At 33.2% G+C, this 24,667-nt stretch overlaps 1 protein-coding gene across 11 annotated transcripts in view; it reads right to left on the bottom strand.

Annotated features, from left to right (window-relative positions):
- Ccser2 (coiled-coil serine rich protein 2) overlaps positions 1 to 24,667 on the bottom strand; it is a 153,638-nt gene that overhangs the window by 43,937 nt on the left and 85,034 nt on the right. For 10 of the 11 annotated variants that reach the window (XM_058581042.1, XM_046450156.2, XM_046450158.2 and 7 more), the window contains one exon: positions 18,412 to 18,607. In XM_058581042.1, the coding sequence (XP_058437025.1) occupies positions 18,412 to 18,607 (196 nt within the window). Of the gene's footprint in view, positions 1 to 18,411; positions 18,608 to 19,540; positions 20,483 to 24,667 lie in introns of those variants that run through there. The other variant, XM_058581045.1, reaches the window with a different exon arrangement.

Below are 24,667 nucleotides of genomic sequence, written 5' to 3'. Positions count from 1 at the left end.
CAAACAGGAAAAGAATATAAAAGGTACAAATCAAGGCTCCAATATTGTATTGAAGTTTTCAGTCAGTACAAGGGGCAAGCAAACAACAAGAACTAAAAAAGAAAGGATCCATTAAGATAATGTAATTTTGGGTGTAGAAAATCCTAGAGTATGTACAATAAAACTACCAGAACTAACACATAAATTTAGGAAAATAACAAGTTTACAAGGTTAATATTAAAAAAAACAACTATTTTGTGGCAAAGAACAAATGGAAATTGATTTCATTAAAACAATAACAAAAAAAAAAACCTTACAAACCAAAATGCCAAAATAATAAAAATATAAAAACCAAGAAAAAGAAACAAACAAACAAAAAAACTTGTAGAGAAATACTTCAAAGTATCGATAAACTCTGCATATTAAAAAACAATGTGTGTATGTGTGTTAAGAAATCAGGGAGAAATAAATGAAGAGATGACCTCGTTTGGTAAACTAAGAGACTCAATGTTACCAGATTGAAAGATTCAATATTGTTGACATATAAATTCTCTTCCAAATTCAACTTATAGATTCAAAAATTCCCTGAATCAAAAATCCCAAAAGAATATTTTTTTGGAGAAAGAGAATTGTTTCCACTTTGAAAAGAACAAAAAAGGAGAAGTTACACTATATCATTTAAAAAGTACTAAAAATGAAGAGAGTGTGGTACTAGTATAAGGACCAACACAGATCAAGGAAATTTAAAAAGTCCAGAAATAGCCCCACACATTTATGGTTAAAGGTATTCTTGAGAAAACTACCAAGAAAATTTAATAGAGAAAAAAATATTATTTCCAAGAAATGGTGGTAAAATTGAAAATCCATATTCTGTAAAATGAACTTTACCCATAACTCACACCATATACAAAAAAACTCTCAGAACAGATTGTAGACATAAATTTTAAGCTTAAAACTAAAAAAACTTCTCCAAATGAACAGAAAATATTTTTAAGACCTTTGGTTGAGAAAGTTTCTTAAATTTAAATACTAAAAACATAATCCATTTAAAAATGTTAATAAAATCAAAATAGAAACCATGGATGGGGGAAAAATATTTGGAATGATTCAGGTAATAATACTGACCATAGTGCCTAATTCATGGAAAGCATTTAAAAACTTTTACTATTTTTTAAACAATAGCCATAACAAAAATGATAATGTCGTAGGTCTAGAGTTTCTAACTAATTGCATTAACTCACAAATCTGACTCACAACTCTCACAAAAATTAATTATCTTCTTGAGGAGGGGCTAACAAATTGTGATCTGAAAGAAAAATGTAACCTCTTTATTATAGTTCACAAGTTGAAATTGGTTTTTATATTATTAAATGGTTGCATATGGAATATTTTATAAATATTTACATAACAGCATCAATTTTAGCTCTTGCCCCAAAAGGTTAAAATATTTATTATGTAGTTCACACTAAGGAGAAGTTATCTAACCTCTATGCAAGGCCACAAAGGAATATCAATGTTTTATAAAGAATTCATGCCATACAGATATTATTCATTATAACAATTTTTAAAAGTGCAAAATTTACTCTAAATAGTAAAAAGATAGCCCAAGATGAGAAATTATTGATATTTTAAGTTATTGCTATGCTTCAAATAAGAAAAATCTTGCCTTCTTCTATTTTTAAAAGTCTGGCAATCTAAATTTAGGAGATCAAAGAAGAAAAAAGACTTTCATTTTCATCAAAGCCCAAGAGCCATAAAGACCATAAATATCATCTCCAACTTTAGTAATTAATAAAAAAATCCCTCTGCAAATAACACTGAGACTTAACAATGGTAGTACTCTCTATTAAACTTTGACTAAGATGAAAGTGTCCAGGTCAAAATTAGAAAACATTTTCAGAAAAGTTCCTTTAAGCATTACAGGGGAAAACATTATAAAAGGGACAGAAAATATATTCCTTCTTTAAAGAATACCAAAGAAATAATTTCATGCATGCAATTTTCATGCTTCATATTATACAAACAAAAAAGTTAACTTTCACTGACATGCACCAGGCACTGTTCTGAGTGTTTTGCATAAACAAATGTAATAAATAAGAGCAAAAATAATACAAAGAACCTCCACACCAACTGAACAAAACACATGCAATTTATAGTTAAATGACTATCCAAGTACTCTGTGCTGCTTTACTGTGTGAAGTGTCAGCAGTTTTTATGGACTCTAGTTAGGATTTTTAAATTCTAAATGCAATTAGAATGCTATTAATCAGCAATTGTTAAATATAGATAAACCCTCTTCTGTGTAAGAGCATTAGAAGACTAAAGACAGCACAAAGGTAGACTCTGCCCTAAAATTACAACTCTTTCATATATTAATGTGTTCAAAAACCTGATCACAAATTCCATCTTACCCAGGTGGTTCTTCCATGTGTTTGCAAAAACTGGGATCGTCCTATGAATTCCAGAGCAGCTGCAACGGACATGGATACTTGAAATGATTAACAAAAGTTTGGCAGCACTGACCAGTCCCTGCTGACAGCATCATCAGTGATGTCAACAAACATGCCTTGTGTTTCAGATATGCTATAACATAATCACAAAAGGCATCCTGGGAAAGGCAGCAGAGGAAGAAGAGAAGTTTTCCTTCTTTCTCTTTCTGAAAGGTTTTTTTCTTCTTGTTTTAAAACTCACAGATGAATGATTAATCACTTCACACTGCACACATATTAAAGACCACTTTTTGAGTATATTGTAATTTACCTACTGGATTTACAATCTGATGATTCAAGCTACATTTGAAAGTGTTTTAAAAATTAGGGCTTATAAATCGTGATTTTTCAACGAGTGCTTGGAAGATGAGGTGATCCTAACAGTGCCTAGCATTTTAAAACAAAGGGGGGGGGGCATTCAAAAACAGGCTAAAAAGTTTCTATATATGGGTAACCCTTTATAATATTGTAAGCAAACAGTATTTATAAAATTATTTAAATTTATATTTTACCAAAGCTAAGTGTTTAATATGTATGTCTGAATCTAGATATCTCTTCTACAGGTATTTTCTCACTTAAAATATTACTTTTGATTTCTTCTAATTTTCCCACATTTTGATTTTTTAATACTATTCAACTTTTCAAGACCTATAAATTTACCATAGCCATAAGTATATAATTTGTTCCATACCGCTAATGAGAATCCCTTAACATTTACTTTAAAATCTTTCTTTATCCAGTGTTCTTTTAAGTGAATAAAAGATATACTTCTGGGTTTCCTTTATTCATTCTATGTTTTAGTACTATATCCTGTTCTAAAGAATGGTAGTCTCCAGAGGCTGGTGAGATAGGTATGGAGAGGGCTGGGAAGAGGTTGATCAGTGGACACTAAGTTATAGTCAGAGAACAACCCAATTTAAAAATGGACAATAGACTTTAATAGACATTTCTTCAAAGAAGAAATAAATGGACAATGCTGCATGAAAAAACATTTAACATCACTAATCATTAAAGAAATTCAAATCAAAACCACAATGAGGTATCACCTCATTACAGTGAGAATGCTTATGATCAAAAGATAAGACAAAGGCAGTGGCAAGGATGTGGAGAAAAGGGAACCCTTATAAACTGTTAGTGGGAAAGGAAATAGTATCCAAACGTATGAAAGACAGAATGGAGGTTCCTTAAAATATTAAACATAGAACTACCATATGTTCCAGCAATCCCACTTCTGGGTATATATATATATCCAAAGCAAATAAAATCAGTATGTTGAAGAGACATCTGTATTCCCATGTTTATTGTGGCAATATTCACAACAGTCAAGAAATGGAAATGAGTGAAGTATCCACCAATTGATAAAAGCATAAAGAAAATGTACACATACACAATGCAATACCATTCATCCATTTAAAAAAAATAAAATCTTAACTATCATGATGACATATGCCTGTAGTTACAGTTACTCAGGATGCTAAGTTAGGAAGATCACTTGGGCCCACAAGCTGGAGAACAGTTGGGGCAACACAGCAACATCCTGTAGGAAAGAAAAGGGTGGGGAAGGGAAAGAGAAAGAGGAGGGAAGAAAAGAAAAGGAATGGAATGGAATGGAATGGAATGGAATGGAATGGAATGGAATGGAATGGAATGGAAAACCTTGTCATTTGCAAGATCATGGATAGAACTTGAGATCATTGTGTCAACTGAAGTAAGCCAGACTCAGAAAGACAAGTACGGTATGGTTAACTCATATGTGGAATCTAAAACAGTTGATCTTAACAGAGCAGGGAGGAAGAGCAGGAAGAAAAGATTAACATTAAACAGATACATGAGGTGGGATGGAAAGGGAGAGAAAAGGGAAATTGCATGGTAATGGAGGGAGACCCTCATTGTTATACAAAATTACATATAAGAGGTTGTGAGGGGAATGGGAAAATAAACAAGGAGAGATATGAATTACAGTGGATGGGGTAGAGAGAGAAGATGGGAGGGGAGGGAGGGGGGGATGGTAGAGGATAGGAAAGGTAGCAGAATACAACAGTTACTAATAGGGCATTATGTAAAAATGTGGATGTGTAACCGATGTGATTCTGCAATCTGTATTTGGGGTAAAATTGGGAGTTCATAACCAACTTGAAACTAATGTATGAAATATGATATGTCAAGAGCTTTATAATGTTTCGAACAACCAATAAAAAAAAAAACATAACCCCCCCAAAAAAAATAAATAAATAAACTGGATGCATACCCTCAAGATTAGGGGTAATCAAAAAAAAAAAAAAAGAGAGACAGTAGAATCAAAGAGGTATGAATCAAAACTACCTCACTATGGTTTTGATTTGAATTTCTTTAATGATTAGTGATGTTAAGTGTTTTTTTCATATATCCATTGGCCATTTATATATTTTTTAGAGAAATATCTATTAAGATCTATAGATTACCAGAGTCTGAGGAGGGTGGGTAGTGGAAGGAAGGGGTAAAGAAAGGTTCATCGATAGAACCTAAATTACAGTCAGCAAAAAAAAAAAGTTTTGGTGTGGCACTGCATGGCAAGGTGACTACAAATAACAATATATATTTCCAAAAGTTAGAAGAAAAGATCCTGAATATTTTCACCATAAAGAAATGAAAATGTTTGAGGAGATAGATATGTTTAACCTAATTTAAACATTACTATATATGTATATACACACACACACATACCAATATCTCAAATGGTACCCATAAATATGTATTATTTTATGCTTTTTACATATCAGTTTAAAATAATTTTAGATTAAAATTAAAAATAATAAAAAGCAATAAAAAACCCTCAAGTTTAAGGCCAAAATAACTTTGAAAGTAAAGATATCACTGCCAGATAAAAGGCATTAAACAAAGTATCCTATGGTGGACAGACTTTCTAAGATATCACTTTCTGATATTTCTACCTTTATGTAATTCTTTTCTCTTGAATGTGGGCTGGTCCTCATCAAAAGGTAAGAGTAGAATTTGCATGACTAGATTTCAAGAGATTCTAACTTCTGACTTGGTAGAGGAAGATCTCACATGCTTGATCTGATAAATTAAGCTGCCACATTGTGAGCTGCATTATAGAGGTCCACATAGCAAGCAAATAGTTGAAAGGGACCCTTATTTGACAGGCAAAGAACCATGAAGCCCTCTGCTCAACAGCTCAATTATCTGAATCCTGACCACAACCATGTGAGCTCAGAAGTAAATTCTCCAGTGGAGTGTTTACATGAGCCCTCAACCCTGGCCAATGATGTTACTGCAGGCTTTGTGAGATACCCTAAAGAAAGGAACCTAGTTAAGGGGTGCCAAAATTTCAGAACCACAGAAATGCTAAGATAATAAATGTGTGATGTTTTAAGACCCCTCCAAATCTTTAACTTTGACATTGTTACTGCCATTGCTATTATCATTACTACTGTTAATATAACAGCTAATAAATATTAATTGCCTTACATGTATTAGGTATTATGCTTAGCAGTTTATCTGAATAACCTCATGCAATCTTTGCAACAGTCCTTAACACAGGTTCTCATTATAATTTTGATTATTTATTATAAGGAAATTGTAGCACAGAGAGTTAAAGTACTTATCTAAGATCATTTAACAAAGAAATGGAAAAACTGGCTTGAGCCCAATCTGTGCTCTGGTATTGGCTATTCAGATTTTTAAAAAATTACTTGTTCCAGGCTGGGGATGTGGCTCAAGTGGTAGCGTGCTCGCCTGGCATGCGAACGGCGCTGGGTTCGATCTTCAGCACCACATACAAATAAAGATGTTGTGTCTGCCGAAAACTAAAAAATAAATATTAAAAAAATTCTCTCTCTCTTTAAAAAAATTACTTGTTCCTATTAACTTTCATAATTAATATCCAAAGATTCAGAAACATCCAAATTGTTCCAGCACTGAAAACAATTCAAATTTCAATCAACAGGTAAATGGATAGCATAATTTAAACAGGTAAATGGATAAAAAAATTAGAGTGGGTGTGTATACGTGTGTGTGTGTGTGTGTGTGTATGTATGTAATGTAACATGGAATGGTATCTTAAAATGAAAAGGAATAAACTGATACAAAACACAGATGAATATCAAAAATCATTAAGGTGAGTTGAAGACTCCAGAAACAAAAAGAGCACATACCAGATAGTTTCATTTAGGAGAAACTGTAAGAAACATAAAACTTTCTTAATAGAGAACACGGTAGTGGTTGCCAGAGCCAGCTCTGAGAGAAACCAACTACAAAGGGAAATGAATAAACATTAACAGGTGCAGAAATGCTCTATTTCTTGATTGTGGTAGTAACTGAACAATTGCATATAGCCAAAAAACTCGAATGATGTACTTAAAATGGGAACATTTCATTTGACTGTAAATTCTATCTTGATAAAGTCATTGAGAAAAATATTTTTCATTTTCCTTTAGCTTCCTTTCCTGAACAAGCTACAGGGCAAGACACAAAGATAGGTACCCACCAAAAAGGGACAGCCCAGCAAAGACTTTCAAAGCCTAGGCAGGTAAAGATACATGTCCACACAGGGGGACAGCTTACCATTTCATGTCAGAAATGATGAGTTGGAAAAAGTCTGATAGGAGAATCAAGTCTAAGTGAATAGAAGGTATATGCATTTGAGTAGCCTGACACTTGCTGTAAGAGCCCAAGCAGAGCAAAACTGGCATTTACACATGAAATGGCCTGGCAAGGAATGACAGAGTTTAAAAAGGAAAGGGAAAAGTGCCAGGCGTCAGTGTCAAGTAGGGTGAGGGTAAACCTTGTGTGGTATCAACTGGCATATGGTGTCAGAGCCCAAGCAGAGTGAGTAGGCAAATATGGAGAGGAGGATTAGTATGAGCTGACAAGGAGTCATAATCTGAGTAACGTAAGGAAGGTGTAACACAGGATACGCAGCCATGCAAGGGGATTCAGAACCTTAGTGAGTTGAGGAAAACACCCTAAATATGCAGGGCCTAGCACAACCTAGTAAAGCCCAAATGGGCTGAAAAAGGCAACTTGAAGAAAGGGGAAGTGACTGTGGTAGTAGGAGATTAGTTATATCAGGAGGACTGATCAAATGAGTAAAAAAATTAAGGAAAATGGAAATCAGTTTTTTTTCATTGTGAGAGAATTATAAATATGGAAAAGCAGAGAAATGCTGCATTTAGACTACAATAAAAGTTCTGAGTATAATGTCATAGTTTTCAATAGATACAGAAACACAGCCAAAAGTATGTGTACAGGGCTGGGGTTATAGCTAAGTGGTAAAGCACTTGCCTCACACATGTGAGGCACTGGGTTTGATCCTCAGCATCACATAAAAATTAAAAAATAAAGATACCGTGTTCATCTACAACTAAAAAATATTTTTTAAAAAAGTATGTGTACAAATACCCACAAATGCACATACATACACAAGCACAGACAGAAACAAATACCCTAAAACCACCTGCCACCTGACTGGATGCAATGAGAACAACACAGCATTGCTACAGTAACATTTCTGTCAAAGGTACATAACTTGAATCCAATCATGTGGCTATAGCAGAGAAAACCAAATTGAGAGGTGTTAAAGTGTTGAGGTCATCAAAATCAAGGAAAGACTGAGGAATACTATAAAGCCATGATAATTAAATTCAATATGTTACCCTGACATCTTTTGCTAATAAATAAGACAAATGAAAAAACCTCAATAGTCTCTGATGATTATATGGTACTAACGTATTATTGCTGAGTTCTGGATTTTGATGACTGAACTGGGGTTATATCAGAAAATATCCTTATTTATAGGAAATACACTAAGGCACATGGGAGTGAGGGGATGTAGGCAATTTATTCAAAGCTTAAGAAAAAAGGTTCTGAAACCTGAAAAAAAGTAAAAGTGCTTTTTAAAGAGTGCCTCAAAACTTTAAAAATTAAAAAATTCATCTTATTAAGGAGATCCACAAAAATGATACAGGAGATATCACATTTACTAGTCAAAACACTGAAAGCATTCTTGTTAAGCTTAAGAGCAAAACAAGACTGATTCAACACTTTCCTTCAGTTTCTATCCCAATGGATAAATGAGGCACAATACAAACACTGGAAAGGAAAAACACAACTCATTATTGCAGATAATATATTTATCTAGATAAAAAATTCCTCCAAAACCTATGAATAATTATTAGAATTCATAATAATTGCATCAAAATTGCTAAATATGAACTCATTTCATTTCTGTAAACCAACAATAATACATTAGAAAATGATAGCACTTACAGTAGCAACAAAACACTTTAGGCATTAGAAGTAAATATAATAAAAGTGTGTAAGATTTTTATGCAAAGAATATAAAACCTTAATGAAAAAAATTAAAGCTATGGACCAATAAATATACATCCTGTTCTTGGATACAAAGTCTAAATAGTATAAGCTGTCCCTCTGAAATTGATCTGTCCATTCAATATTATTCCATCAAAATCCTGTAGAACAACAACAAAAAACCAAATCGTAACATTTTATGAAAAAACAGAAGACTAAGATAGTTAAGGTGTTTTCAAAGAAAGGTAAGACAGGGAAGTATATTGATATAATACTAAGTAACAAGTTGTAGAATCTGAAACTGGGATAGTATCACATATAATGCACATTTAGTATTTTAAAGAGCAGACATTGCATACCGAAGGAGAAAGAACAGACTCTTAATACTTTCAGTGATGAACCTACTGATTATTCAGATGAAAGTGGATCTCTCAGAAAAAAGAGAAATTATATCTCATCTGATTCAAATGTATGGTATGTCAAGGTCATTGTACGTCATGTGTAACTAATTAAAACAAATAAATTTTTTAAAAAAAGAAAGTGGATCTCTAACTCACATCTTTCATATACCAAATCAATTCCCAGGTATTTGACATTTAATTGTGAACATAGAAACTTTCAAGGTTTTAGAAAAGAATATAATATTTTTATGACTACAGAGCAAGGAAGAACTTCTTACACAAGGATTTTTAAAACCACAAACCACAAAGAGAAAGTTTGATTAATTCACCTTCATCAGAATTAAGAACCTTTGTTCATCAAAGGATACCAGAAAATGAAAAAGCAGTCCACTGAATGGAAGAAAATATTTCCAATACATATTACCAACAAAGCACTTATATCTAGAACACACACACACACACACACACACCTCTAAATCTCAAAGACACAACAAGAAAACAAATATTCCACACAGATTTAATTCTATTAGTAATCAGAAATGCAAATTGAAGTGAGTCTCTTGGAGACAGCGTTCACCATTAAAAACCCCTATATTCTACCCTTATAACAAAAATTTAAAAGCTGAATAACATTACGTTTGCAGAGATATGGAAGAATACAAAACAGGATGGGGGGTAAAAAAAAACTGAACAACTTTGGAAAATAGTTTGGTATTTACAGAGCAGAATATTTTTTGTGCCTCATGACTAAGAAACTCCACTCCTAATTAAATACACCTGAGTAACTTTTATATATGTATACTAGGAAAATGTTCATAGTAGTAATGATTGTCAGAGGAAAAAAGCTGGAAACAAAATTAGCATCAAGAGGAAGCTGGACAATGACAGTCTTGTTCATAGAATGAAACATCAACAGTGAAATGAAAATCAATGAAACATAAACATGAAAGAACCTTTAAAAAATGTTGAGTGAATGAAGTCACACAGAAATACTTAAGAGTGCAATTATACTTATTAAAAATTTAAAGAGGGAAAACTAAATACTCATATGGATACAAATATATATGTAATACTTGAAGGGAATACAAAGGGAAGCTGTAAACTCTGGAAAGGAAGGCACTGCAATTAGGAAGGAGCACACACGAAGATTATTAATGTCTCATTTTTTTTAAATGTGGTTAGAGAATACACAATTGTTTCACATTATTCATCATACTGAACTCTTGTGCTTATACACACTCTTTTTATATATATATTTCATATACTCTGTTTTTCCTAGAGTGACAAGAAAATAGGGAGATAGAAGAACATGAGTATCCCAGCTTTTATATGGTTCTCTGCCACAAAGTGACAGTAACTCTTACTCTGCTGCTTTCAATATTATGTCCACCTAACACTACACACACATGTGCATACATGTATGTGATAATATAAATACAAACAAACACACAGAAAGAGAACAGAACTATGTGATAAAAAAATTACTAGTTTTCATTCTCAACATTGGAATAAGGGAATAAACAAAACAGTTATAGATCATATTAATATTTTAAAAATACTATATGTGCTTTTAAATTTTTATTCCCAAAATAAGCATCCTCAATAGGACATGTATCACAGAGTTCAAATATTTTATAAACCAAATAAAACATCAGAAAGAGATATCATCATGTTTTTCCAATACTCCATCTAAGATTCTTCATTCTTACACCAAGGTCAAAACAGATGCTGGTGATAATATGATAAAAGCTTCAGGGAAACTAATGAAAAGAAATCATAGAAAAAAGAGGTTTGGAAAATTGCTTTATGTATGTACTAATGCTGAATATCTACATATCTTATGACAGACCAGCACATAGGTAGATACCCAATACAAATGCATAAATATATTGACCAAAAGACATAAGCTAGAATACTGTAGTGGCACTATTCATAACCAAAAAGTGGAAACATACCCAAGTGCCTATCAACTGTAGAACAAATTAAATACATTGTGGTATAATTATAAAATGAAATATATTACAATAAGAATGCAAAAGAATGGATGACATTTATAAATATAATGTCAAGCAAAATAAGGTACATATATTACATGACTTCATTTCATTTCATTTTAAAGTTCAAATACAGGCAACACTCATCTATGATTTCAGAAACCAAGTGGTTACCAGTAGAAGAATGGTAGTAAAAGTAACCAGAGGATTCTGTTCTGTTAATGTTCACCTTGTTGGGTACTAATCACACAGATATTTTTAGTTTGTGAAAATTCACTGAGATAGACCTTCTGTATGAATATTATGCTTCAATAAAAAGTTTTTTTTTTAAGAGAGAGAGAGAGAGAATTTTTATTTATTTATTTATTTTAGTTTTCGGCGGACACAACATCTTTGAATGTGGTGCTGAGGATCAAACCCGGGCCGCACGCATGCCAGGCGAGCGCGCTTCTGCTTGAGCCACATCCCCAGCCCAATAAAAAGTTTTTAAAAGAGGGTACAGGGAATTAAAAGTAAGGAGACAAGACGCCACTAAAGAATTACTTTTTTGCTAACGAAGAGAAGAAGAGAGAGAACTCAAATTACTAGCATACGGGATGAAAAAGGCAATATCACAACAGGCACTTCAGAAATACAGAAGATAATCAAAAATTATTTTGAATCCTTATACTCCAATAAATTAGAAGATAGTGAAGGCATCGATAAATTTCTGAAGTCATATGATCTGCCCAGATTGAGTCAGGAGGATATAGAAAACCTAAACAGACCAATATCAATTGAGGAAATAGAAGAAACCATCAAAAGACTACCAACTAAGAAAAGCCCAGGACCGGATGGGTATACAGCAGAGTTTTACAAAACCTTTAAAGAGGAACTAATACCAATACTTTTCAAGCTACTTCAGGAAATAGAAAAAGAGGGAGAACTTCCAAATTCATTCTATGAGGCCAACATCACCCTGATACCTAAACCAGACAAAGACACTTCAAAGAAAGAAAACTACAGACCAATATCTCTAATGAACCTAGATGCAAAAATCCTCAATAAAATTCTGGCGAATCGGATACAAAAACATATCAACAAAATTGTGCACCATGATCAAGTAGGATTCATCCCTGGGATGGAAGACTGGTTCAATATACGGAAATCAATAAATGTTATTCACCACATCAATAGACTTAAAAATAAGAACCATATGATCATCTCGATAGATGCGGAAAAAGCATTCGACAAAGTACAGCATCCCTTTATGTTCAAAACTCTAGAAAAACTAGGGATAACAGGAACATACCTCAATATTGTAAAAGCAATCTATGCTAAGCCTCAGGCTAGCATCATTCTGAATGGAGAAAAATTGAAGGCATTCCCTCTAAAATCTGGAACAAGACAGGGATGCCCTATCTCACCACTTCTGTTCAACATAGTTCTCAAAACACTGGCCAGAGCAATTAGACAGACGAAAGAAATTAAAGGCATCAAAATAGGAAAAGAAGAACTTAAATTATCACTATTTGCAGATGACATGATTCTATACCTAGCAGACCCAAAAGGGTCTACAAAGAAACTATTAGAGCTAATAAATGAATTCAGCAAAGTGGCAGGATATAAAATCAACACGCATAAATCAAAGGCATTCCTGTATATCAGCGACAAAGCCTCTGAAATGGAAATGAGGACAACCACTCCATTCACAATATCTTCAAAAAAAATAAAATACTTGGGAATCAACCTAACAAAAGAGGTGAAAGACTTATACAATGAAAACTACAGAACCCTAAAGAGAGAAATAGAAGAAGATCTTAGAAGATGGAAAAATATACCCTGTTCATGGATAGGCAGAACTAACATCATCAAAATGGCGATATTACCAAAAGTTCTCTATAGGTTTAATGCAATGCCAATCAAAATCCCAACGGCATTTCTTGTAGAAATAGAGAAAGCAATCATGAAATTCATATGGAAAAATAAAAGACCCAGAATAGCAAAAACAATGCTAAGCAGGAAGTGTGAATCAGGCGGTATAGCGATACCAGACTTCAAACTATACTACAGAGCAATAGTAACAAAAACAGCATGGTACTGGTACCAAAACAGGCGGGTGGACCAATGGTACAGAATAGAGGACACAGAAACCAATCCACAAAACTACAACTACCTTATATTTGATAAAGGGGCTAAAAGCATGCAATGGAGGAAGGATAGCATCTTCAACAAATGGTGCTGGGAAAACTGGAAATCCATATGCAACAAAATGAAACTGAATCCCTTTCTCTCGCCATGCACAAAAGTTAATTCAAAATGGATCAAGGAGCTTGATATCAAATCAGAGACACGCCGTCTGATAGAAGAAAAAGTTGGCTACGATCTACAGTCGGTGGGGTCGGGCTCCAAATTCCTCAATAGGACACCCATAGCACAAAAGTTAATAACTAGAATCAACAAATGGGACTTACTCAAACTAAAAAGTTTTTTCTCAGCAAAAGATACAATAAGAGAGGTAAATAGAGAGCCTACATCCTGGGAACAAATCTTTACTCCTCACACTTCAGATAGAGCCCTAATATCCAGAGTATACAAAGAACTCAAAAAATTAGACAATAAGAGAACAAATAACCCAATCAACAAATGGGCCAAGGACCTGAACAGACACTTCTCAGAGGAGGACATACAGTCAATCAACAAGTACATGAAAAAATGCTCACCATCTCTAGCAGTCAGAGAAATGCAAATCAAAACCACCCTAAGATACCATCTCACTCCAGTAAGATTGGCAGCCATTAGGAAGTCAAACAACAAGTGCTGGCGAGGATGTGGGGAAAAGGGTACACTTGTACATTGCTGGTGGGACTGCAGATTGGTGCAGCCAATTTGGAAAGCAGTATGGAGATTTCTTGGAAAGCTGGGAATGGAGCCACCATTTGACCCAGCTATTCCCCTTCTTGGTCTAGTCCCTAAAGACCTAAAAAGAGCATGCTACAGGGACACTGCTACATCGATGTTCATAGCAGCACAGTTCACAATAGCAAGACTGTGGAACCAACCTAGATGCCCTTCAATAGATGAATGGATAAAAAAAATGTGGCATTTATACACAATGGAGTATTACTCTGCATTAAAAAATGACAAAATCATAGAATTTGCAGGGAAATGGATGGCATTAGAGCAGATTATGCTAAGTGAAGCTAGCCAATCCCTAGAAAACAAATGCCAAATGTCTTCTTTGATATAAGGAGAGTAACTAAGAACAGAGTAGGGACGAAGAGCAGGAGAAGAAGATTAACATTAAATAGGGATGAGAGGTGGGAGGGAAAGGGAGAGAGAAGGGAAATTGCATGGAAATGGAAGGAAACCCTCAGGGTTATACAAAATTACATACAAGAGGAAGTGAGGGGAAAGGGAAAAATAATACAAGGGGGAGAAATGAATGACAATAGAGGGGGTAGAGAGAGAAGAGGGGAGGGGAGGGGAGGGGAGGGGAGGGGGGATAGTAGAGGATAGGAAAGGCAGCAGAATACAACAGACACTAGTATGGCAACATGTAAATCAATGGATGTGTAACTGATATGATTCTGCAATCTGTATATGGGGTAAAAATGAGAGTTCAGAACCCACTTGAATCAAAGTGTGAAATATGATATATCAAGAACTATGTAATGTTTTGGACAACCAACAATAAAAAATTAAAAAAAAAAAAAAGAATTACTTTTTTGCTGAGAACAATGACTCAACACCTATAACCTCAGGTACAAAGGAGGCTAAGGCAGGAGGACTGCAAGTCTGAGGCCAGCCTGAGCAGTTTAGAACATCTGTCTGAAACACAAAAATAATAAAAGAGCTGGGGGAAAAATTCATTGGCAGAGCTTTTGCCTAGTGTTCATGAGACCCTGGGTTCAATCCCTAATACTGAGAAAAAAATAATTTTCATTATTTTCCCATATTCTTTGGATCAGGATTAAAATTCTTATCAAAATTCTATAAATTGGGTAATAAAATATACAGAGGTATATAAAATAGTTCAAAAGCCATGGGTTTAAAATGCATTCTACATTAATATGCAACTGGGTAACCTTGGGAAACACAACTAAATATCAAAATCTCAGTTTTTTCAGTATGAAAATGATATTACTACTGTTTTTCTTCCATACTTGTGATATAAAAAGTGAAAGAGATACACAATGTCCTGTTGAAACTGTAAAGTAACTCTGGGTTGAGTATATAATAGCAAATAAAAAGCAAATCAAAGGCCAAATATAACAGTTTACAATTTTTAAATTTTGTGAACAGGGAGAACTTTGTTCAAATGAACATTCATAGAGAATGATTTAAAAAAATAATGGTTCTATCGCCTAGATTTGGCAAAAGGATGTGTAGTGATAGTAAGGAGTTGAAGATGGTAAGAATGTTGAAGGCTACTTTCACACTCCCCTCTGTATGTTGTCCCTCAAGGTCAACAACTATCCCTCAAGGTGTGCAACTTGCCTTGGAATCAAATAGATTGGGGTTAAAAAAACAAACACTGATTTTTTAAAAATTATCATTGATTAGAAATCCTATAATTATAGTGATTAATCAATTATATCATTATAATTGATTAGAAATTCACTATAATTTCTAATAAAAATTAAAAAATATGGATTAAAGTAATTTTTAAAAACTCACATTATCACCATTCAGGTTATTATCATTAAAAATTTACAGCATATCCTTCTGAAGATACAAAGATATGTGATCATAATGTACATACTACTTTATAATCTGCTTTCTTCAATCAACACTTCATCTCTACCCTTTCATTTTAGTAAATTTCCACCTTGTCATTTATATAGGCCAAGTTTATTTTCTCCAACTGACCCAAATGTCCTTTATAGATGCTCTGTCCAAATCAATAACAAATTCAGAATCTTACACTGTATCTAATTGTACCTTAAATTTTTTTTAATGTAACAGTCACTTTGCCCCCACCATCTTTTCAGGATACTAACAAGCTAAAGAGATCTCACTACTTTTCCTAAGAATGTCCAAATTTTTATTTTTCTGGTTCAATTCTCTCTTATTCTTCTTTTCCCTGTTTTGTCAGATAAAGAAAAAAGAATAACTACATGACTGCTTAAGGTTAAAACTATGGAAATTAAGTGAAAAGCTGTATAAGGAATTACTATATTCATAGGCTTCTATCTTTATTCCAAGCAAAAAATCAAAGGTTTCTTCCACAGAGAAACTACACCTCCTTAGAAAGAAAATTCCTTCATTTAGTAGGTGCTGGGAGCCCACTGACATTCATCCATCACCATAAAATGAAACTGGTCAGTTGACAAGTATGATCCATGTGCAAAAACTTCTGAATCAACATTTCAGTTCCTCACTCTTAAATATTAGTAAACATCAGAAAATCATTATATATTTGAAGAAAGATTCAAAAAAAAAAGTCAAATAAAAATAAAGAAAAACTGACCACTTAATAGGGGCTAGGGATGTAGCTTAGTTAGAGTACTTGCCTAGCACATGTGATGCCATAGTTTGATCCTAGCAACCGAAGAGAAAGAGTGAGGGGCAAGGGGATATGTTAAAAAAAACAAACAAACTGAGAATTCTTAATAAAACAAAACAAAGTCTCTACTTACTATAGAGGGGAATATGATTAATATGAATTATATGAATTATGAATATGCCACAATGAAACCCATTATTTTATATAATTCCTGTGCACTAATAATAACACATGGCTTTATATAAAGTACATTGAAAACCATTTTTTAATTTCTTTCGTACTAGTAATTGGTTATCAATCCACCTAAGCCCTCCTCAATTTTGTTTCCTCTCATTATTAGTGGTGGCCTAATATTATCAGGTGATATTTAATAGGGTTAATGATTCATGGCAATGTACCCAGACATAGAAGAGGACATGAGGTATAGGTAGTATAATGACTAGCTTACAGTAGATATTTTGGCTATTTCCCATCCTTTCCTACCATCTTTTTCTACAGGCTATATTTTTCTATGGCTATATTTTCTGATCAGAAAATCTTTTCCTCAAACTAGCAGCAGAGAAACACTATAAATCAAACCGTATTCCCTGGTTATAGCTAAACTAATTTATAAATTCTGTACCTGGATACCTCAATCATGGACTTTCTTTCTGCCTTGGAAGAAGTCCAAGAACCGTAGACCAAAAAGAATCCTCCATTCTTGTTCCCAGCTTTAGCACAGAAAGGTTCCTTCTTAAAAGTTAAGTCAAATATCCATAAGAATGGAGAGGAATAGTCTGGAAAAATCCCATCCTAGCAATATGAAACAATTTACAAAACTCTTTAACAGAATGCATATATTCATCACCATCATTATTGGCTTAGGAGGCATATTTCACTTCAAATGGCAGATACCATGAGTCTGGTTTCGATGGCCACTAGGGATTCTAAGATTTGGTCCTTGCTCATTTGAAGTTAAAACATACAACACTGAAGAAAGTGACCCATAAAGAAAACTAAGCAGTGGAGAGAAGTCAGTCTGTTCTTTCTCAATCACAGTTTTAAGTTAACAGCTAGTATATAAAACACAAATAGATTTAAAAACAAACAAAACATATCCTTTATTTAAAATTACTATTTTATTCATTGGTTCCCTGGTTCTCTACTATGCCTCTAGCCTTGTCTATAAACACTAAGTGCTTAAAATAAAGTATTGTTAAACCAGAATCCAAACTCTACCATCAACTCATCCCACGACTCTGGACAAATCATATCACTGCTAGGAGTCTCGACTTTCTCAAAAGAAACGAAAGAACCAAATAGGTTAAACTTAAAGGTCTCAAACAAAAAAATATGTAATTATTTAAATAAAAAACTTTTTTATTTCCCACTTATCTGAAATTATAGTAACAGACACAGAATGTTCAATGCCTACAATGCTTACAGTATTAAGTTGCTCAATTTACAACTATTATTGCTAATTTTCTCAACAACCTTCCAATGTAGGTACTATAAAAATGAGGGAACAGAAACAGAGACTGGCTTACAAAATATTGCATAGCTCATAAATGCTAAGATAACAAATAAGACCATAACACAACACTCTCAGCTGTCTTCTCTGACTAAAGTGTTTACTATGTACTATTTATAGACATTCTACAGAAATAAAGACAGACATTTAGAAACCCAAGCAACTTTATTTTCAAAAAAAGAAGTCAATCCATTTTTCAATTCAAAATATTAAGAGCTAAAAATGTTCAATATGTACTTACCTGATGCAGCAGACGTTTGAGTTTGAGTAACTGAGTTTTTACAGCAGTGCAATCCTGGACCATGTGTCGGAGAGTCATCTCATCCAGTATCACTGTATTTTCCGGTACATCTGCAAACATCTTCTGGGCCTGGAAAAAGGGGGTCCCTCCATAGCTTTCAAAATGACCCAAAGGAGATTCTCTATAAGGAGAGCCTCTGGAAGGGGAGGGGAAGAAGGTGGGGGAAAAGACATAAATTTCAGAAAGAAAGATAATGAAATTATTGCAGTGATCTTTATAAATCATTTATCATTACTAGAAAGTCTCTCACTTGTACTCATATCAGTCATTGAGTGTACTTCCACTGAAATGTGCAATCAGTCTACATGTCATTAAAATAATTATCTTCTGAAGCCCTCTCACCCTATCTTTATTGTGTTTTACACACTGGCTGAATAACTTTCTTTCCTAAGAACTGGAATAAAAACAAAGTAATGAAATGGCTTCAGCTGGAAAAATTATACTTATTCCTCCTACATTCTTTATTCCTTCTACATTTATTGCCTATTTGTTAGCTTTTGGCTTTGCTTAGCATCCTAAACTGCACACCTTTTTTAGCCTCATAACTATCTTATCCATATTAATTCCATTTGGACACACCTTGGACTACCATTTCATGAAAGTTCTAGCAAGCAGTTAAGACATAAGAAATGTTATTTCTTTGTTCTTTTGTTTTTATGTTGTTGATAAATCATCTTTTCCAATTAAGATTAACCAAAGTTTTTAAAGTCTTATATATATACATCATATAGTTTCATAAACTTAAACTGGAGTAAAAATAAGTCTACTCTTAAAAAACTTATACTTTTCTTCAGTTTCATACCATAATATTCATGAAAAAAAAAGAGAAAGAAAATTAGGGACAATGTGTTTCATGGAAGTACAAAACAACATTTTAAACAGAAGTCATAGCTACAGCAATTTAAAAATTGCTGCATACGTTTTACATATAATTCTAGTTAGTTCTTAAATTATGACAAGAACTGAATAAGTCTCAATATTTAAAATAATACTGAAAAAGTATTCTCTTATTAGAAATAAGGTTCAATTTATAATGCATTAAATTTGTAAGTCAAAATGCATTAGATTTCGACCACGCTGAAAATGTAAAAATGTAGTAACTACTAATTTTTTTTTACCTTTCAACAAATATTCCCAAATCTCTGAACTCTGAAATATTCAATATGAAGCTGATTTCTATATGATTATTTTTCTCTGAAACTATTTCTTGTAAATATTTTAGGCCTTCCTTTTTAACCCAAGAAAATTATTTTTATATTGTTGATACAGAAGTAAGATGCTACTTTGATCTTATAATTTGACCCTTATACTTCTACTTTCTTTTACTGGTTAAAAATATGATTGAATTTGTGAATCTCAAATACTGATCAATTAATTAGTATGAATTTACCTATCCATGACTGAACAGATATACCATCTATACATGGGAGTGAATGTAAAACATATAGTTGTAAAAAGTTAGGAAGTGTTATTGACAAAAATATGGAATAACCTGACAAATGAAAAGAAGATATATAAAGAGCTATATTTTTAGAGGAAAAAAAGTTGACATACTTTGGGAAATTGTCTGAGGCAGCAATGAATCTGGGATGAATTATACATTATGAGGTTTTAGTCTACCAGAAATGAAAGGTTAAGACTTTGGGCAGGGCAAGGGAGTAATGATACAAAGAACAAGACATATTTTTCAGGGACTAGGTAATCTTAAAAATGGCTCTGACACCACAGAAGCTTGAATCTAACTTATTCTTTGGTTTATTCCCACAACACCTGTGTTCCTGAGAATAACTTCTTAATCAATCACTAATTAGCTGAGATCCCCAAAGCAAGTCAAAATCTCCCTCATCTCTGAACCCAAATCCTCACCTTCTCAATGGTCCTGTCAGTCTACTCATGTTGCCCTCTACTGCATACTCAGTCTGGAGAACTCTTCATTTTAAGTTAGTTGGCACTTCTTCAGGGAAAGTTTCCTTAATTCCCAAGCAGGACTTGATACCTCCACTGAAGACCCCTTATAATATATATCACAGTATACTGTGTTTGTTAGCAACAAATGCCAAATTATAAACACTGTGAAGAAACAGATTGCTTATTCTTTTTCATTTGTATCTAAATTTTGTTTGTTTTTGCTGTTATTGTTTTTGCACTGAATAACAAGAATAATTTTAATCACTGAGTTTTTTTATGAAGCTTTCATCTCTGAGATTCTAAAATCCTGTTGATGTGACATGACAAAAATACCAATTAATAACCAAATTAATATTTACTTTTTATTCTGCCAAGTGAGTAAAAGAATGATTACAGAAGAAAGACACTAAAAGAGATTGGCCTATAGTCTACAGCATGAGAATCAGGTATAGAATACAGCCTTACATTAGGAGAACCAAATGCAAGGAACTAATGAATTAAAATTTTTTCAAACAAGTCTTGATTACTAACTGAATACAGGAATTAAGAATTTTGTCATCTAAAAAAGTCACAGATTAAAGACCCAATTCTGGCATTGAATTTAGGCTTAAATTCATACCAGCTGTTGAAGATACTAATTGGATTGCAAGTCCTTTGAAAACAGCCATATCTTACTGATTTTTAAATTTCCAGATCTTCTGAGTTTAAATCTCAGCTCTCATTTATTAGCTATGTAATATTCAAGGAATGTTATATATTCTATGTTTTTAATTTTTCTCATCTATACATTAATGGGGATAATAACTTTGGTTGATAAAAAGATTAAATGAGCTATCATAAGTTAAAGTGCTTGAAACAGTGCATAATATATACTAAATGTAAATAAAAACAAACTACTATTTGTATGGTTATTATTAATTTCCACCTCTACAATTTTTTCAAACAAAAATGTCAAAGGAATACTACAAAGAACTACATATACCCTTCACCTTTATTTACCAACTGTTAAAATTTTAACACATTTGCCTGCTATTTGTTGCTAAACTGATAGTAAGTTAAAAATAACAAAACCTCAGAGGAAACACTGAAGCATAGTGAGAAGGCTAGGAGGCAGACAGAAACAAAGATGGAAGAAAATGCAAATATTTAACAGATCATTTTCAGAAAATGAAAGAAGACTATTAAGATGGGGGGTGCACACAGGACAGAAAGACAATGAAGATCATGAACTTCTAGATCCTTAGAAGATGATGCAGTTCACACATGATAAAATGAATCTTAGAAACAGAATGGAAAGCAAAATCATTTTCCAAGATTAAAGACACAAATCCAGGTGCAAAAGCATAAAGAAGATGGGAAAAAAAATGAAAAAAAAAATGAAACTCCTAGTCATATCATCCCCTATTAAGTTGAGAGGTATAAGTTTGTACTTCTGAACAATTATTAACAATTATAGACTTGTAGCAGAAAAGTTAGGTGGTGAAAGCAATGGAAGGCTGCAAGCTGTTGTAAAGTGAATACACTAGAAGGTTGACAGTGTGTAAGTGAAGGAGAACCTATGTGGGTGGTCACAGTCCAGGATAGCTGGCAGATAAGCATGAGAAAGAAATGTCCACTATCACTAATATTACTTAATATTATTCAGCAAAGAGGCAATAAAATCAATAAAATGAAAAACAGGATACCTTAATTATATAAAGGTATAGTAATCAATACTATGGAATATTACTGAAAGACAAAAAAAAAAAAAATAACACAATGGAGAGCTCAGAAAAGGACCCACAAAGTCAACTGACAGTACCTCATTTAAAATGAATCCATGTACAGTAGTTGCAGTTGACATTCAACCCACAAGCATAAAAACCACATTTCTGAATAATTATTTATTTATAGTATTAAAGAAAACTCCCCAAGTTATATGATTATTCCCATAACTTTATTCTATTCTTCCCCATTTCCAACAGAGCTTCTTGATTACTAAAATGTGTGATCTGGGGACTAAGTTTAATGTTTTTGATTCACAGGTTAGAACAGGAAGTGCAGATGTCCATGTGCACATGTCTGGGGGGGAAGCAGAAGAGACTTTCCTTATTAATTTCTTACCTAATCTGAGTCACAATTTTGCCTTCAAAAACTCTTTAGTATTTCTTTCCTCACCTTCAATAAAACCTCTGTATAAAAGTTAAATGTATAAATAGAAAAAAGATGCCAACTTTGCAATCTCCAAGACTATGGACTCTGGTTTGAAATATCGGATTTGGAATGCCCACCTCCCAAAAGTTAAGTATACATATTCTGGTGTTTCACAGTTGTATTTGTTATTAAAGTTAATTAAATGAGCTATCATAAGTTAAAGTGCTTGAAAGATTCAACAAGATCACAATCAAAGTTCTGGGGTATAATTTTGTAGACAGTGACAAAGTAATTCTGTAAAAAAGCAAAAGAAACAGAATAGTCAACAATATTCAAGAAGGCAAGTCAGAGCACTGGTACTACCTAAACTTGAGACTTACTATATTGAAGCCACAGTAATCAAGACAATGTGTTACTGGTGAAAGAACAGACCAAAAAAAAAAAAAAAAAATCAATAGAGTATAATAGAGAGCTTTTAAATGAAACCACATAAATATAGTCAACTGATCCTTGAAAAAGAAGTAAGAGCAATTCAATAGATAAAAAGACAGTATTTTCAACTCATGAGGCTGGAACAGCCACGCATCTACACGCAAAAGAAAAAGATCTTAAATCTTCCACAAAAATTAACTCAAATGGATCAAAGACCCAAATGTAAAATGCACAACTATACCTATGAGGCAAAAAGGGAGAAAATCTAGGTAACCTTGGGTTTGGTAATGAATTTTTAGAACACAAAAACTGCAATCCAAGAAGAAAAATAGATGCTAAACTTAATAAAATTTTGTTTTTAAATTTGCTCTGTGAAAAACAACATGAAGAGAAGAAACTCAGCTCAATAGCACAGACCTAATCCCAGCAACATGAGGCTAAGGCAGGAGGATCTCAAGTTGGAAGCTAAGTGCTACAACTTAGTGAGAGATCCCATCTCAAAATTTTAAAAAATTTAAATTTAAATTAAAACAAAAAAAGAACTGAAGATATAGCTCAGTGGTAAATTGCCCCAGGCTCAATCCCTAGGACCACATACACAACAGAAAGCAACAATAAGAAAAACCACAGACTGAGAGAACACTTACCAGACATGTTTCTGGTAAAGGGTTAATATCTAAAATATACAAAAAAAACAGTTGGAACTCAACAAGAGAAAAAAAATAACCCAATTTAAAAGTGGGCTAATATCTTAATAGACATCTCACAAAGAAGATAACACAGATGGCAAATAAAATGTGGGGGAAAAAACATTTGACAATATATCATTAGAGATTTACAAATTAAAACAATGAGATACTATTACATACCTAATATTTCTTAAGAATATATATAAAAACATCCTCAAAAATACTAGAATATTGAACCAGACAACCTAAAAAAGAAATATATACCAAGAGCAATTGAGATTTATCCAAGAAAAAGCTGGTTCAACATGTGAAAAAAAATCAATGTATGTCACATTCAGTAGAATGAAACTGGGGCGGGGGGGGGGTGATTATCTCAATAGAGAAAAAAAGCATTTGACAAAATCCAATACTCTTTGATGATAGAAGCCCTCAACAAACTATGAATGAAGGGAATTCCTCTAACTGATAATGTGTGAAAAACCCACAACTAATATCTTACGTAACAGTGAAAGACTGAAGTGTTTTCCTCTTAATATCAGAAATGAGATAACTGTTGGCTCTCACCACTTCTATTCAATATTGTACCACAGAGTCTAGCCATAGTAACTGTGCAAACCATCCATTCTCTACTGACATACCTTATGTATAAAGAACCCTAAGGACCTAAAGAGACAGAGAGAAAAATGAATCACTTGCATTACACTTTAGCTACTCAGAATTGTAGCAAAGTTTATAATGAAGGAGGAAAGTAAGCCAAGGGGCTATGATTTTTGTAAAGTACAGGTAGGTACCAGTAAAGAAGAATTAATTCAATCAAATGCCCTGAGTCTCAAAAAAAAGGCATTTAAGAATACTTCATTTAGAAGTGACAATGAAGAATGAAGACAAAGACTATCTCAAAACAGTAAAGAAATAGCAAGAAATCTTGGCCAGCTACTCCTCTGACAGGAGATTAATATCCAGAATATACAAAGAACTCAAAATTATACTAAAAAAACATTTGACCCAGTCAATAAATGAGCAAAAGAACTAAA

This window comes from Marmota monax, unplaced genomic scaffold, assembly GCF_021218885.2.
Source record: "Marmota monax isolate L192 unplaced genomic scaffold, Marmota_monax_Labrador192_F-V1.1 WCK01_AAM20220418_F8-fsc00004, whole genome shotgun sequence".
In the NCBI taxonomy this organism is placed as follows: Eukaryota; Metazoa; Chordata; class Mammalia; order Rodentia; family Sciuridae; genus Marmota; species Marmota monax.
The sequence above is the reverse complement of the archived record's forward strand: the minus strand, read 5'-3'. Positions and strand labels throughout refer to the sequence as shown.